General features: G+C 31.6%; 1 protein-coding gene across 1 annotated transcript; it reads left to right on the top strand.

Annotated features, from left to right (window-relative positions):
• Positions 1-10: 10 nt before the first annotated feature.
• Positions 11-15800, top strand: LOC133293887 (coiled-coil domain-containing protein SCD2-like). Its single transcript, XM_061492510.1, has 21 exons — positions 11-331; positions 455-508; positions 607-660; positions 750-803; positions 901-1286; positions 1570-1651; positions 1891-1932; positions 2324-2386; positions 3140-3193; positions 4079-4102; positions 7476-7541; positions 8982-9062; positions 9147-9207; positions 9633-9740; positions 9883-9998; positions 10244-10304; positions 10664-10705; positions 11042-11082; positions 13364-13490; positions 13939-14043; positions 15508-15800. Exons 1-21 carry the CDS (start codon positions 11-13, stop codon positions 15798-15800), a joined length of 2235 nt encoding a protein of 744 aa, XP_061348494.1.
• Positions 15801-17249: the final 1449 nt, after the last annotated feature.

The following is a 17249-nucleotide window of genomic DNA, read 5'->3' as shown; positions in this document are numbered from 1 at the left end:
GGTTTTCTAGATGGATCGGCGGAGAGGAGCGTTTGAGAGGCAGAAGAGCTCAACGGGGACGCCAACGACGCCGTCCTCACCGGTGATGATGTCGCCGCTGAACCGTCACGCTCGTGCAGGTTCCACTGGCTCTGCCATGACCAACGTCAGGAGAGCGCAGAACACCGCCACCAAAGCTGCCGCTCAGAGACTTGCACAGGTTATGTCGCATCAAACAGGAGTTGACGACGACGACGACGATGACGACATTGCTCTTGACTATTCCACGATTAGTGGCGCCGGAAGTATTGGTCTCGGTGGTGGAAGACCAATGCCAACTCGCTCTCCCATGGTAACTGCCTTCACTCCCTTCCACATCACTGTATACTATTAATCGCTTTGCTTGCTTAATTATGTTTATAATTATATTCCTTTTAAACGTCCTTCGAATTCGATGATATTGCTATTCTATTAGGCAGTTCGGAACGTTCAAGAACAACCTCCATCCGCAAGATCGCGGTCACCAATGGTAATTTGATTTTCACAACCTTTGAATTATTAGATCATTATTGAGGTAGTGGTTTATTTCAATTCTGAAATCTTCGGTTTCATTGCTGTTACTATTAGTCAGTTCGCTCTGCTCAAGAACAACCTCTATCCGCAAGATCACGGTCTCCAATGGTAATTTGACTTTCACAGCCTTTGAGTTTTTAGATCATTACGCTTTACTTGAAATCTGAAACCTCCGGTCTCCATGTTGTTTCTATTAGTCAGTTCGCTCTGCTCAAGAACAACCTCCATCTGCAAGATCGCGCTCCCCGGCGGTAATTGGCTTCTTCATTCATTAATGATCTTATAGTCAAGTGAAAAACGCTGCTTAATTGGAACAAGTTGATGAGGCTTTGACTTTGTTTCTATTAGGCAGTTCGCACCGCTGTAGAACAACCCCAATCTGTAAGAGCCATATCGAGTGTTCGATCAACTGTCTCTGCATATGCTGTTGAGCAACCTCCACCTAGAACAGCCACGCCTGTGGAGCAACAACCACCCTCTGCTCGTTCAACAACAGCAAACCGAACCCTGGATATGTCTCCCTCCACTCGCACTATACTCGTTACTCGGTCTTCTCAACCCAGTAATGCGAGCAATGATCAACCTCCATCTGCTCGCTCAACCTCAGGCCGCCCCAGTGGACTTTCTAAGGTGGTTCCCATGGTGCCGCCTAGTGTACCTATCACACTCAGGCCAGCCTTTTCTGGTGGTATTCCTCCTTCAGAGTCTCCTTTTGATATTAGAAAAGACAGGAGGTATGCTGCTGTTCCTGTTCTCTCCTTTTTGAGAAACGATAATACACAATGGATTCATATATGCTTCCTCTTTTCTTGGTTCTTTTCTACGTGCGTCTATGTCTAAGTCTTATTTACTCTGTTCAAATTCCAATTAATGTATAATAGAGGAATCATACTCCACATTTCTTTAATAATAGGTTCAAAATGTATGCCATAAAGTTAGGAATGACATTGAGATCCAAAATTTACTTTCCAATTCATATCATTTATGTAATGCTATGTGCTTCTGATGAACATGTAGATTGTCACTTGATCTGGGGAGTATGAAAGTAAGAGAAGCTGCCAATCAGCCGCAGCGTCCAACTTCTGAGCTTGAGGATGAGGTATGGTCCATGGTTCTTGGACACTCGATCTAAACATTGTATTCATGCCTTTTTTGTTTGTTAGTTGTTTCGTTTCAATGTCACACATGAAGCAACCCGCTATGTGTTTGTACTTGTTCCTCCCCCCATCCCCCTTTAATTTTGTTGCACCTGAATTTCTTATTCTTCCACTGCCTTGGACATGCATCACTGCTATCTCTTTTCAGGATTTTACTAATGAGGTGCAAATTTTAATGCAGCTTGATATGGTACAAGAGGAAAACGACAATTTGGTCGAAAAGGTGATTAAATACAACGGATTGAGTGATTGTTCTCCTTATAGACACACTAGTTTTTTTGAGATTCTAGCTGTGTTGCTGATAAGTTATAACATGACACTGTAGAATAAAGAATCGAGTGTTACCTCTGCTTTCTTGCTTTCATTGGTTGAAACACTCGGTTCTTATTTGGATATTGATGCCGTAGCTTCTTTTTAGATTCAGATATAAATTTAGGGTGGATTGGATGTAATGTAACCAACTTAGCACTGTCATATGAATATTGCTGCTGCTTCATTAAGTGATAATACAGCTAAAGGGTGATAAATAATATCAAGATTTTTCATTATGAAAATTGATTTTTTTTTAATATATACTCTCTTTCTGGGCTCACCATTTTGATGTGTATTGACAGCTTCGACTTGCAGAGGAGAAGTGTGAGGAAGCTGAATCAAGGGTTAGGCAACTAGAGCAACAGGTACTACATTTAAGGGAACAGCCGATATGTGCATCTTACTTTGGCAATATTTGTTTCTTCGTTGGTCTAGTTGGACAGGTCACTAGGAATTTGCTAGTAACGGAAGGCTTGAACATCATTAGCGTTGTTGTACAAAAATAAAAATAAAAATCTAGTGCACAAGCGTACATATGATGTCCTTGTGCCAGCCAAGTACATGTAATCAAAGTTTGTGGAACAAAATTTGTTGTGCTTACAGTTTTTTGTCAAAGGAAATTTGATATACAAAATGCTTCATTTGCTACAGCTTATTTATAACAGAATGAAGAAAAATGAAATAGTTCTAAAATGTTCATAATTTTGATGACTGAGAGTGTTACATTTTCAGATTTATGATTATAATGTTATTAGTGCCCAAAGGTGTGTCCACTTCTGATGTCCTGATTTAAGCTAAATATTTTTATTATATTTTGTAATTTAGTTTGAATGTACTTTCACTGTAAATAAGTAAGTTTTACACTGTTATCGAATATAGTATTGTCCCAGTATTCAACGAATTTAAAGTCTCATGTATCGTAAAACTCATTAAATAATGTAATAATACACCATTATGTAACGGTATAAAATTTATTTACACTAACCATATAACAAAATCAAAGCAAATTTTTTTGGAGGACTAGCAGACCAGAGTACGTTCTGCGATACTAGAATCGCAGGTGGGGTAAAATTAACATTAGTACTAATTATCCCTGACATTTGATATACTTCCTATAGGTTGCTAATCTTGGAGAAGGTGTGACTTTAGAGGCTCGGCTTTTAAGCAGGCAAGTTTAGCATTGAGAAGAGTTGGTATGGTACAAAATCCCCCAGGCAGACGACACACTTGAACACTTGTGGTTAGGTTAAAGTTAATTCCCCTTCCCATTTGGGTAAGGTTTAAAATATGAACATTGTTGTCCAATTGTAATTTTCTAAATCCTCTTTACTTTTCTGTTCATTAATCCTTTTATTTTTTGTGTTTTATGATTTTTCTTCTTCTTAGATTAGACCTAATTTGCGCCATTTATTGAATCTATTCCAATGCATATAGTGAAATTTTGAAGGAAATACATCTACTATTTGATGGGTGAGTGTTTTCAAGAAGATTATCAACTGCACCAGAAAAAGTAACTAACATTAAAAAGAAAGACCACAGTCAAGCTGAGTGTTTTTATATATATATAACATGAAAAAAGTGTGTGTCATTTTAAACGATACAAGTTGTGTTATTTTATAGACACAAAGAGGCGGGATCCATACCTTTATTTTTTTGAGATAAGTTATTCTACTTACTTTTTTTGTTTTTTGCTTATTTTTACTTACCACTCTCTAACATCATAATCTCAACTACCTTTATTATTTCTCTCTCATGATAAAATTTTAATCTAATCGTATTGGAGAGTAATAGATAAAGATAGGCAAAAAAAAAGAAGTAGATAGAATAACCTATTTCTATTTATTTATTTGTCTTTATTTTTATTTTTTAAATGGGATCCACGTCTCTTTATGTTTATGAAATTACACAATTTATTTCATTTTAAATGATAGATACTTTTTTCTTATAACATTGGAATGAATGTGAACTTAAGCAAAACCACAAGTGATCGGGTAAGTTCAGTTTCCCTAACCATTTTTGTATTCTGACTTGTGTTGTTCGTTTTATTTTTCAGAAAGGAGGCAGCACTGCAGCGAAGAGAGGTTTATCTCCTTTTACTTTCCTTAACTCTTTCTCCATTTCTTTATGCATTATATAACCATGCTGCTAGGACCAGGAGAGGTTTCTGTTCCCAGTAGCTACGCATCTATTACCGACATATTAATTTATCAAAGAAACTTGTGTGTGGAATCGTGGTGTAATAGTATATATCTCTATCATAAGCGGTGTTAAATAACAATAACTCGCGCACTTTTCAGTTTTTTATACATTGGATTTTTACTAATTCGTACATTCAGGTTTTATTCTCTGAATTTTTTGTCAGTTAAATCCACCTTTTTTTGGTAGTTAGTTAAACCCACCTTTATTGTAATAAAACTCAGTCTTTATGTTTCGTAACGAGATTATTTTTTATTATATATTTTAAAAAAAATTTAAGTTATTAATTATTTTTCATTTTTTACTTGATTTTTTTAAAACCTAAATAACAACTATTTATATTCTTATTATGTTATTTTTTTCCCTAAATTTCATTTTCTTATACTCTCTAATTAATTATTTTAAATTTCTATTTTTACATTAAAATTTGATAATTCTCTTAAAATCTCAATGGTCTTATTATTGTATATTGAATTAGAGTTCGTAGTTTTTGCTGCAGTTACCGCAGATAAGTTATCTGCAGTAAATCCAATATGACGTTATTATGGAAAGAAAATTATGGTATTTTTGTAATTTAATTTATTTCAGGATTATTATAGTCTTTATAATTATAATTTTTTAATCCCAAAACGACGTCGTTTTGAGAGTAAATGCAGATAACTTATCTGCAGTAACTGCATAAATATTTTTCTGATTGAATTATAGTATATATTCTTAAAAGTGGCTTTATTTTTTAATCAACTCGCTCTTAAAGAATAAACATTTAAGACTAGAAATAGATCAAGCAACCTATCGGAGCCTATATAATTTGGTCTACTTTAAGCCTAATCAGGCCTGGTCTATTTAGTAAATAAAATAAGTTTAGGCTTTTAAAAAATCAAAATCTAATTTAAAAGCCTACAGGTTGACCTATTAATTATTTTAATAAAATAATATATTTATAATATATATTATTCACTTTAATTATAACCCTAATTTGTTTTCTTCTCTTGTGCTTCTTTAATTTTTACACTCTCACGCAGTCACTGCACCTCTATCTTTGCTCTTTGTATGACAAATTCATACCTAAACTCATTTTCCAATACATAAATTTTTTGGTACAAAAGAAGATATGGTGTTAAAATTTTGCCGATTGATCCTCCTCCCTCCCTTCTCTCTTTTTATACTACATCATTGTTCTGAGTTTTTTATTATAATTTTGTTTGTAATTTGGCAGATCTAAAAAGTCTTTTAGGTCATATTAGGCTTTTCAATTTTTTATAATAGGTCAGGTTAAGCTTAATAGTTCAGTATAGACTTTAAAATTTTTATATAAATTTAAGCTATTAAAGCTAAAATTTGGCCTAACCAAGTCCATTTCCACCTTTATAAACTTGTTATTCTACAAAAAAAGGGAGGATAGAAAAGAAGAAAAAAGAGATTAAAAAAAAAAACTAGCTACTAAATAGAACAATAGAAATTTTTCAGTTTTTAATTTAAAAGAAATTATGCATAACTTTTATATAATTTTAAAGCTTTTTTAATTTATAGTTGTTAGATTCTACCTGAGTTAATAAGTATATATTTATTATAATTTTAAATATTTCTTTTTTTATTTTTTAATTTATTTTTTCAAATTTTATCTAGGGTTTAATGTTTCTAAAGTTATTTTAATAAATTTATCTAATGTTCATCAAAATACACACACAAAAGTGTACATGGCCAATGTTTTTTTTTTTCTCTCTCTTCTCTTCACATGGGTCCACATAGACCCATGCATTTTTTTGTTTATTTTGATGAACATTACATAAAGTTATTTAAAATAATTTTAGAAACTTTAAACCAAAAAGTCCCACACACTTTTTTGTGCATATTTTCGTGAATATTAGATAAAGTTATCTAAAGTAACTTTAAAAATTTTAAACCAAAAATAAAATAAAAAATAAAAAAAAATACAGGAAAAAAAGTCCAAAAATATCTAAATCAAAAAGAAGAAAATAAATTTAGGACCAAAAAATAGAACAAAAATAAGATCAAATATATCCAAAACTTACAATTGTAATATAAAATACTAAAAATAAAAAAAAAATGAAAATTGCCTATATCAAAAAAGAAGAAACAAAATTGAAGACAAAAAAAAACAAGGCAACATATATCTAAATCAAAAAGAAGAAAATAAAATGAGAACAAAAGAAATTAGAAAAAAAAAAATCAAATACAGAAACTTATAACACTTTCTTTTTCTTCTATTTTTTTTGGGTCTTATTTTGTCTTATATTTTTTTAATAGTAATAGAAAAAACTAAAAGTGAAAAAAATGAAAATAGAATAAACCACAACTATTGTTAACCAAGGAAAAAAAGAAAAAAAATTAAATATGTATAAATCAAAAAGAATAAAATAGACTAACGATATTTTAAAAACTTGAGGAAAGATCTGTTTACAAACTTTTTGAATTTTTCTTACAAATTACCATATCTTCTCCTATAGTGTAATTTGTAAGAGTTTGTAAACAAAAAAGTTTGTAAATATAACATGTCCCTAAAAACTTAATGTTACATTCTTTAAAAGGGACAAATATTTTTTCCGAAACTTATAATACTAAAAAACATTTCTTCTATTTCTTTTAACTGTGATAAAAAAAATTAAATGTCAAAAAATTAAAAATAGATGAAAAAAAGACTAAATATATTTAAATCAAAAAGAAGAAAATAGATTGAGGACATAAAAAGAAAAATACGATAAAAAATATTGGAAACGTACAGCATTAATTTCTTTTTCTTTTTTATCTTATTTTTTCTTCTATTTTTTTTTTTTTGTCTTGAGTCTATTTTCTTCTTTTTTGATTTAGACTATTTTCACTTTTTTTTTACTTTTAGTCTTTTTTATAAGTTTCTAATATATTTGGTTTTATCTTTTCTTTTTTGTCTTGAGTCGTTTTTCTTCTTTTTTGATTTAGATATATTTGAACTTTTTTTTTCTATTTTGATTTTTTTTTCTTTTGATTTTTTTGTAAATGTAGTAAGTTTTTAAACCATAATAAATAAGTGATAAAAAAAAATAAAGGTATAAGTTATTTAGAGCAAAATCACGGGACAATTTTATTTTATGTTAGTTTATTCATATAAAGTGAAGAGGTTAAAGCCCCAAAACAAACTACACTGCGATGGATAAATGTGAAACAGTGGCCGAGCGAGCAAATACGAAATTTGATATCATGTCACGAGGCTCTCATAAAAATGTGATTAGGGAGAATGACGAACATAGTTTCCTTTTTCAGGCTGCTCTGAGAAGTGCGTCAAAGAATCATGGAGGCTTTCAAGCCGTTGCAGCGGGCGATGCTGAGGTATCCGGCAATTTACCTTGTACGTTTTATGGTTTTGTTTCAAAAAAATTTGCAAATTGTATATATTGATTTATTTACATGCACTATTTCATTAAGCTGAGTTAGAATGTAGTCTGTTAAAGTTGTTAGTGGCTGTTAGCACACTCTGTTTTCCATTTTGTTATTATTTCATGCACGTGTAAATTAGTTAGTAGTGGTACTGTGTATATAACACACTTTGTATCTGAAGTTTAGCATAATGAGAATTATTCAGTTTTCTCAATTCAAGATTCTCAACTTTCTCTCAAATGTTACGGGGAGGCTCACCTTCATGGGCCAAAGACTATATCTCCCAAATGTAAAAGTGGGAAGCCCAATTGTTAGTAGAGCTTTTAGTAGTCCATTTGTAAATAGCAGCAGATAGTGTATACTGGGGTTATCTGTCAGTTGGGAAAAATGATAGGAAATGGTTCCTATCTGAAGAATATGAAGGAAAAATTCAAGAACTGAGAATAACAGAAAGAGAGAAGAAAAAAACGAAACTGAAAAGAAGTTTATTGATACTATTCAGATGTGTTCCCACACTGACACAGGGTTCTATTTATTACAACTCAATCATATCAACCAATTAACAATTTGCCACGACATCTCACTAATGGCAGCCTCAGTTCCCAACTGACAGATAACCCCCCCTTCCAGTAGATACTATCTGCTGTTATTTACAAATGGACTACTAAAAGCTCTACTAACAATTGGCTTCCCACTTTTACATTTGGGAGATATAGTTTTTGGCCCATGAAGGTGAGCCTAACATTCGTTCAACTTTGAGTATAGCTTACAAGTAACGAAAATAAATTATCTCATGTTTAGATTTTAACGTGAGAATTTGAGCTTTTTTTTGTAAGGGTTTGTCTACTCTCATGGTAGGAGAGAGCATATTTTATGCTAAGACACAAAATGATGGGACCCACCACTAAAAAAGAGAAAAGAAAAGAAAAGAAAATAACAGTACACTTATCGAAGTGTCTATGACATAAGATAGTAGTCTCCTACAACATAAGATTACTATTTCTCTTTTTGTAATTAGACAAGAATAAAACTACCGACAAGGATTGCCGTCATCCTATTTTCATTACCCGAGATTTAATAAAGAATAATTTTTTAATGTGTTATGAAAATTTTGTATTTATTTTTTTTTATTTTTGAAGTCACAGGAAATCGAACACATCTACACACACTAAATACACTCCCTATTACACACACCCACACCACTAGGCTAGCGCTAGTGGATATTTTTCTATCATAAACATTCATAACTCTTATATAATTCGATCTATTTAATGTTTCATTAAAAAAGTAGACTTCATGATTTTTTTCATGTAAAAAAACCTAGGATTATTCATTTCCTAAAAGCATTGTGCTTATATAATTTAATTCAAATTTCTCATTCTTTTGTGTCAGGCTGCATTGGAGGAGACGACGTCTGCATTGGAGAAGCTACGGCTTATGACTCAACGAATGATACTTACCTCAGAAGAAATGGTTAGGGTTTAATTTTAATAACAATTTTTTTTCATTTTAATAATCTTCTAGATAGTTTATGTGATTTTCAGTTTTGTCTATTAGGAAGAGGTTGTTTTAAAGAGGTGTTGGCTAGCTCAGTATTGGGGTCTATGCGTTAAACATGGTAAAGTCATCTGATTATTTGGTAAAATATAAGTATGATTTGCTTTTGTTTACATTTGAAAGTCTGGATTATCTACATGTATAGTTTTCAATTTCATTATACTTTTAAATAACTAGAGGGATAAATATTGAATACTACTATCGCACTAAGCATATCTTGAGTACTACCCGATAATCTCGTATTATAATTATGTATTTTGAAAAATATATAATTAATATTAATTTTTTTTTTTTTCTACTTAAAGTTTAATAGAAAGAGAAAAAAAAATTAATATTATAATTATATACTCTCTCAAATATATAGTTATAGTCCGACTCACTCAGAGTGCGTGGTGCAAGATAATACTAAAAATTTGTTTGGGTGGGGAGGTGGGATAGAGGGTGGAAATCTCACATTCCATTTAATGCCTCTGAAATATATGGCAGGTATTCTTGCTGAGATTGCTGAAGCAAGATATAAATACTGGTCTAAGTACGCTCCCAATCCGATTGCAGTTGTATTAGCTGCTGGAGAGAAAGCTAAAGGGGAAACAGGTAATTACTCTGTATCCCCCCCCCCTGTTTTAGTTGTTTGCTTTCTATATTTTTTCCCCCCCTCAGTTACGTTATGTACCTCTTGAAAATAAGTTGGAGTGATTAACTAACAACTGCCCTTAATTTTTGTGCAACACTACAGACCTCGACTTAGAGGATACAGAAGATCAACGTGACCTGAATGAACTTTCTGGAGAGGGAAATATTGAGAACATGCTTTTTGTCGAGCAAGGTTTGCGGGAATTAGCTTCACTAAAGGTGTCTATCATATTCTTACTTTTAAAAATGTGCAGGCGCCATGTCCTTTATTTAGTTAATTTGCCTAAAGTCTAAACGGTATGGAGTGAATGGAGAACCTCTGAAAATTGTTTCACGTGGTAGATAATACTGACTTGTGCTGTTCGAGCAGTGTTTTCATTAATATTCAATGACATTTGTTAGTTACCGAGGAGAAAAAAGGGGCTTTGCCATGACTGGCTCTCTTCTTTGTAATTGTTTTAAAGGTAGAAGAAGCATTGGCAGTTGCATTGGCTCAACATAGGCGACCAAATATGCTGAAAGCTGGTTTTTCAGGTGCAAAGTTCTATAATTCATGCACTAATTTTTTTATCTACAAATGCAGCCGTCATCTCTCAATTAGCATGTGTATTGTAGATTTGCCCCCGAATCGTGCAGATTAACAATTTTTTACTGAGTGATTCAAGTTCAGCTTCGCATTATTTCTTCTGTAAAGTATCACATGCTCACTATCCTCGATACAATCAATCAGAAATTTTACGTCCTTTGCTAAATAAAAAATAAAAGACGGGGGAGAAGCCAAGTCCTATTATTAAGGGATTTTTTAATCGATTTCGTGGGTTTCATTCTCTCAATGGTTGCTATATGCATGGGGGTCTGACTCTGGTCTTGATTTCTTGGTGTAGATGACTTGAAACTACCAATTGAAGGGCAGTGTGATGCATTTGGTAAGTTTCCTATGACAAACTTTGCATTTGCCATGAAGATGTCGTAAAAAGTTAAGTGCTGGTGGAGTCATAATATTATTTGATAGTAAACAAGTAAGCTCAGCTTTGCGTCTTGTCTGTAATGAGAAGACCAGCTCGTGGCACTTTAGTTTTGTTACACCCACTACCATTTTTTTCTTCCTCGAGTATCATCGTCACACCTTGCATGTCTGTAAGTTGATTCACATTGAGACTGTCACAGTACCTGAAATGATTTATTTTTTTTTTTAAATAACTCTATTCTTCAATTACATTAATGTTGTATGTTTCATTTAAAGATAATTTTTTTACTTTCAGAATTGAGCCAGGAGGAGGCTGAAGATGTATCATTTAAGCAGGTACATGCAACAATATTTTCATTGTTTCTTCAATATTTTTCTCCTGCCATTTCTTTAATATTCTCCTCCTTTGTCAACTCTCCTCCTCCTTGCTATTTTTCTTGGAAAAGGAAAAATAGAATGGTGTAAATGGGTTAGGCCAGCTTATAGGGACTTACGGCCTAGCCTATATTAGCCCAGACTTGACCTATTACAACTAGTATATAATAGGCCTAGGTTGTTAAAAAAATCTATTTAGAAAACAGGGCCATAGACTTTTTTTACATATCGGACCTATAAGCTTACTGGTCAGCTTATATCATATTATTTATTTTAAATAAAATTATTATTTTAATAATTTTGAATAATAAAATAATATTATTTTAATTGTTCTTTTAATTGTTGAATGTTTAATAGACTTAAATAAGCTAACACGCCTAGGCAAAGGCTTTTATTTTTTAAATATAGGTCAAGCCAAACTTGTAATTTAGGGCCTACACAGGCTAGTAGGCTAGACTTGACAAAACATTTTTTATATAGACCTAGCTATTTAACTCAAAACCTAACCTAACTCAACCTATTTACACACTACTCACATCCAGAGGACTTATTTCTTTGTGTTTCGAAAGGGTTAACCCAGGAAGCAAGACTTTAAATGTAAAGATAGCAAATTTGAGGTTGGGGGTGTGGAGAGAGAAAAAGGAAGAGAAAAACAAGCAATCAGCTTGCATCTTGGAACAAGCTTACTGTATGTTACTTAAATTATCTGCTGAAGCTCGGGAAATTTTATCAGAATGAAGGAGGTTCATAAAAGCTGGAAAATGTGTTTTCAGTGAGTTACTTGGAATAAAATCTGGGAAAATTTTTATAAATTTAAGTGACCAGAGTTTGTTTTTTATTTGTATTTTTAGCTTATATTTTTTTATAATTATAAGATATCATATTATTTTCACATTATTAGTTGTTTTTAAAATGTTATAGAAGAAATGATAAAAGTAAAGATTTATTTTCACCAATTTCTTCATAAAAGTTAAAAAATAGGAAACAAAGTAAAAATAAGAGAGTATTTTTATAATTATTGGTATACACATAGGGATAGGATATTGTGACAACCAAATAATGTTACTACCACATCTTAACCGTTGATTTTCATCAATCAACGGTTATCATTTTTCAAATCAAACTCATTAATTAATTATTAATTCACAATAAATGATAACCGTTGATTGACGAAAATAAACGGTTAAGATGTGGTAGTAACATTGGTAGTAACATTATTTGGTTGTCACAATATCCTATCCCATAAACATATCAACTAAAAAACTAAAAAATAAACCAAACACCACTTTAAAATTTTGTTGCTTTCATCATTCTCTTTGTAAAATTTTTAAAATAAAAAATAAAGTGGTACTTTTATAATTATTAGTAAGAATATATCAATTGAAAATGAAGTAATATAAACCAAACACCGCTTAAGTTTTCTGTTATTGTGATCTAAAGTCAAATAATATATTATTCCTTCGAATGAATTTTTAAATTAACTCTTAAAATATTTAGCATCAAGTATATTAGTTCTTAAAAATGAAAAAATATCACCTTAGTCCATGAAAATCATTAATGTCAAACTGTTAATCATATTAGTCTTTTAAGTGTCAAACAAATTAGTTCTTAAAAATAAGTAATGTACCATATATTTATGATTATTATGGATGGGGTAGAACTTTTAAATTTCAAATAAAAGTAAGTGCACCTGCTAGTTGGTGCATTGGAATTTAGTAGGTAGTGAAAGGATCGGTTTGATTCTCATCAGTATCGTGTTAGGAAGGAGTTTAAAACTTTAATTCTTGACATGTTTTAAACTCTGAATTAGTCTCATAAACAGTTCAAAGAATCGAATTCCTGAAAATATATCAGGTGATCCGATTTAAAAAAAAAAAAAAAAAATAGAAGCCAGTACACACGTAACATTTGCAATGTACTTTCTTCTCTTTTGGGGTAATTTATTAAGAAGGATACAGATTTGACTATATTTGGAGTTTTTAAGTGTCTAACATATTAATTCTTGAAAATAACTAATATACCATATATTCATGATTATTATGTACCGGGTAGAACTTTTAATTTCCAATAGAAGCGCGTACACGATAAAATTTGCTAGGTACTTTCTTATCTGTTGGGGTAATTTATTAAGAAGGATACCGATTTGACTATTTCGAGCTTTTCTGGACTATTCTTCTTTAACGTGTCCGCATCAGCTGCGTTTGATAATGTTTATGGGTTCTTGTCTACCTGTTCGTTTTAGGCTTGGCTTACTTATATTTGGAGGAGAGCAAAACGGCATGAAATAGAACCTGACATAGCAGATGAGCGTTTGCAGTATTGGATCAATCATAATTCTAGGACTCCAAACTCACAAGATGCAGTTGACGGTACAGTCCATCTTTTTCCTCCATCCCTTGTAATTTACCTGCAAACCTCAAAAGTATTACGGTATTGGTTCCGCCATATTCATTTTTGGATGAAAATTAAGACCTTGTTATTGTAGTTTTGTCTTCTGTAGCCAGTGTTTATGGTTCATTCTACGTGTCTAGGAATAAAGAGTCGTAGATAAATTTGTGAGTTATTTCCGTTTATACTAAGTCACCCTTTATGGATGAAAATTTGTGAAGTACTTGGAAGATTGAAAGATCTACTCTAGTATATATTCTGCCAACTGTAGTGGTTTTACCTGCGAATAGTATAGGCTATAGCATGCTAAACAACTCAGAATTATCATTTTACTAGTCTGTGGTACTTTGTAAATATTAATAACCATCTCTTGTAAATTTTTTACATCTGTTTCGAATATCATCTTCTAGTACTTTATCCTTTCTGCAGTTGAGCGTGGACTTGCAGAGATCAAAAAGTTGGGTATTGAAACGCAGCTGTGGGATGAATCTCGCAAAGAATTGGAGCAAGATATTGACAATGCCAAAAAGCCCAGTCGCTCTGATTTCTGATATAGACAGCTGAAACCGATTTGTTCAAAGTATTGTTCCTTTCACAAACTATTCTAAAATGGGCTCTCTCTTTTTTTGGTATCCAAAAAAATGGGCTTTGTTTAGTTACATGCGAAGGGTTGGAGTAAAATAGGATATATTTTCACTTTATTATATTTCATAAAACAGAACTATCAGTTATTATGATAATGTAAGAATCTTTATATTAATAATAGAATAGATTCATTTCTTTATAAAAAAAAAATTCATATTTTTATTTTTACTCTGGTGCATTATGATTGTGTTTGATAAAAACATTGTCAATAATTTGTTAATTCTTTCTAAAAATTACTTTCTCTTAATTATAATTTTATTTTCTAGTTTAAATTGTATTTGATTTTTTTTTTTTGGCTACAATCTATCGATTATATTTTATAAAATCTGTTTGTATAATTTTTATGTCTGCAGGAATATTATATAATATTTTGTACTACATTTAATCGAAATGGAATTTTGAATAATTTTTATAATTTTTATGTCTGAAGGAATATTTTATAGTTATGATTGAATATTAAAAGTGGTTTAACTAAAATAGTAATGTTCTTTTTTTTTTTGGATAGTCAAAATAATTAAGTTCTTTAATAATATACGAATATGTGACTAAATGATAATATAAACAAATTTAAAATTAAAATTATTAAATTTATTACCTGAAGTTATCTTGATAATATTTTTTGAGACTTTGACCTAAACTACTCCACCAACATTGAAAAATTAATTAACTTAAGTCTTACTCAAAACAAGAAAATGGTAAGAAAGAAGCACTAAAATATATATATTTTTTTCTCAGTATTTGTACTCCTTTAAAATAGGAACTTAATCTCATTGAAATTGTGATTCGGGAATTAATAACATGTTTAATATATATATATATATATATATATATATATATATATATATATATATATTCAGCAAATAAATTCAGAGAATCATGAACATACAAAGGGGGTGAAAGCATTAAATGCGATGAATCATAATTAATCATCGGTGTAAGATTTATTGCTGGACGTCCAGCGACCAGAGAAATATAACAAATCTGAATCGTTGATTTTCGTGCATCTAACAGTTGAGATTTATTGGGTCTCACTTATTAATTAATTATTAATTTCCAATAAATATCAACCATTAAATGTACGTAAATCAATAATTAAAATTTAGTGTAAGACTTATAATTTTTACAACAGTATAAAATGATTCTGCCTATATATATATATATTCCTTTAAAAAAATATAAAATTATCAGATATCTAACTCTTTGTCAAATAAATGTGAGCTAAAAGCAACAATTGTTCAACTGCTGGGAATTGGTCAACTCTTTTTGGTATTGTGTGCTGGTTAATTTGTAAAGCAAGAAATGAATGGATTTTTTAGCATTTGGAGACTGATCCTGCTAGCATTATTCGTTCAGCTTTTCTTTTGAGAGATAATTACTTCCAAGCTCAATTGCTACTGAAAGAGGGCGGTCTTCGGTTGCAATCAGCTAGGATTCAAACTTTCACTAATTGGAAGTTTCCTTTAGAAGGGTGGATAAAGATTAATACAGATGGTTCTTGTGCTCGAGGTGGATTACAATCTGGATGTGGAAGGGATATAAGAGATTATAGAGGTGATTGGTTAGCTGGTTTCTCAAAGAATTTGGGGCATAATTCATCGGTTGCTACTGAGATTTGGGGTTCTTATTTGGGACTTCAAATAGCTTAGGAATGTGGCTATAGAAAGGTGTGGCTTGAAGGTGACTCGTTGCAATTAATTTATTTTCCAAACAAAATACTGAGATGCATCCTTTACATGGACTGATTTTACGTATCAAGGAATTATTGGGGAGAAGCTGGCAGGTTTATGTCTCTTATACTTATAGAGAAGCGAATGGGGTAGTTGATTGGTTAGCTACGCATGCTTTTTCTGCAAACTGGGATGTTCAGTTTTTTAACACACCTCCTGTAGGTTGCAAAGATAGATTTCTTCAAGATTATAGAGGGTAGCTTTCCCTCGCTTTGTTTTAGCCTAGTTTATTTTCTCTATGTATTACAAAAAAAAAAAAAAACAACAATTGTATCATTCATATCTTAGTGGAATTCTTGAGATATGGTTGTGCAGTGTTGTAGGAGAAGAATCAATCAATTTCATGAAAAATTTTAATGGAATTCATACATGATAAACTTTTTGACTTCACAAAGACTTGTGGTAGGCTGCTTTTTGATTCTTTTGCCCTTCATTAATTAATTAATAACCATTTTGCTCCCTATCCAAAACTATCTACCAATCTGCCCCTCTTTAATCGATTTTTTTTGTTTCCCAAGGTATCCTCCAGCCGACAGCCGAAAACTAATCCTTTCGAGGCGGAAGATCACATTAAGTGGGTAAACCTCTCCCAACAAAGCCTTTTCCATACGCACGGCCAGGAATCGAACCCCTGTCAGCATGCTTAAGGAACTCAGCTATCTACCAACTGTGACTTGAAGATTGAATCGATTAAATATCCCTCTGAATTGATTTAATCGATTGAAACTTATATTTAATCGATTAAATATCCCAAATGAGCGCGAAAGCATTGATTGAATGAGACAAATACGATATTGTGAATTATTTGAATTTTGAATTTTAAATTTAATGTAATAGGAGTTGATTGCGATTTGTATTTATTAGGAGCTGATTGGTCCTATTAAATACAAAACGCAATCAGCTCCTATTAAATACAAAACGCAATCAGCTCCTATTAAATAGAAATCGCAATCAGCTCCTATTACATTAAATTCAAAATTCAAATAACATACAATACACGAAAAACTGATTCAAAATTCTGCTAATTAAAAACTGATTTAGGAAGGGTTTGTTGTTCGTCTTGATCGCTGTCATCGTTCCGAGGTTGACAATACGATCACTTCGCGCCATTTGTCATGTAATAAGCAAGGTTTTCATGTGAGAGGTAGAAATGGAGCCAGGCTTGTTCATGTAAATCAATCCAGTTTCCGAGAATCGTTTTTCTTTTCGTGCTATTGCTAAATCAAACCATTAACAGTGTTTGCATTTGCGTTTGCATTTGCTTATCATATTTTAAAACCTAATAGGTTGGCGTACTATATCAAAAGGAAAGTAACAAAATCAGTTCATGTAAATCAATCCAGTTTCCAATAATCATTTTTCTTTTGT

This window comes from Gastrolobium bilobum, unplaced genomic scaffold (genome assembly GCF_033153095.1).
Source record: "Gastrolobium bilobum isolate Gb01-03AN ecotype WA unplaced genomic scaffold, APGP_CSIRO_Gbil_v1 utg4431, whole genome shotgun sequence".
Lineage (NCBI taxonomy): Eukaryota > Viridiplantae > Streptophyta > Magnoliopsida > Fabales > Fabaceae > Gastrolobium > Gastrolobium bilobum.
This window is presented reverse-complemented; position numbering and strand designations above follow the sequence as displayed.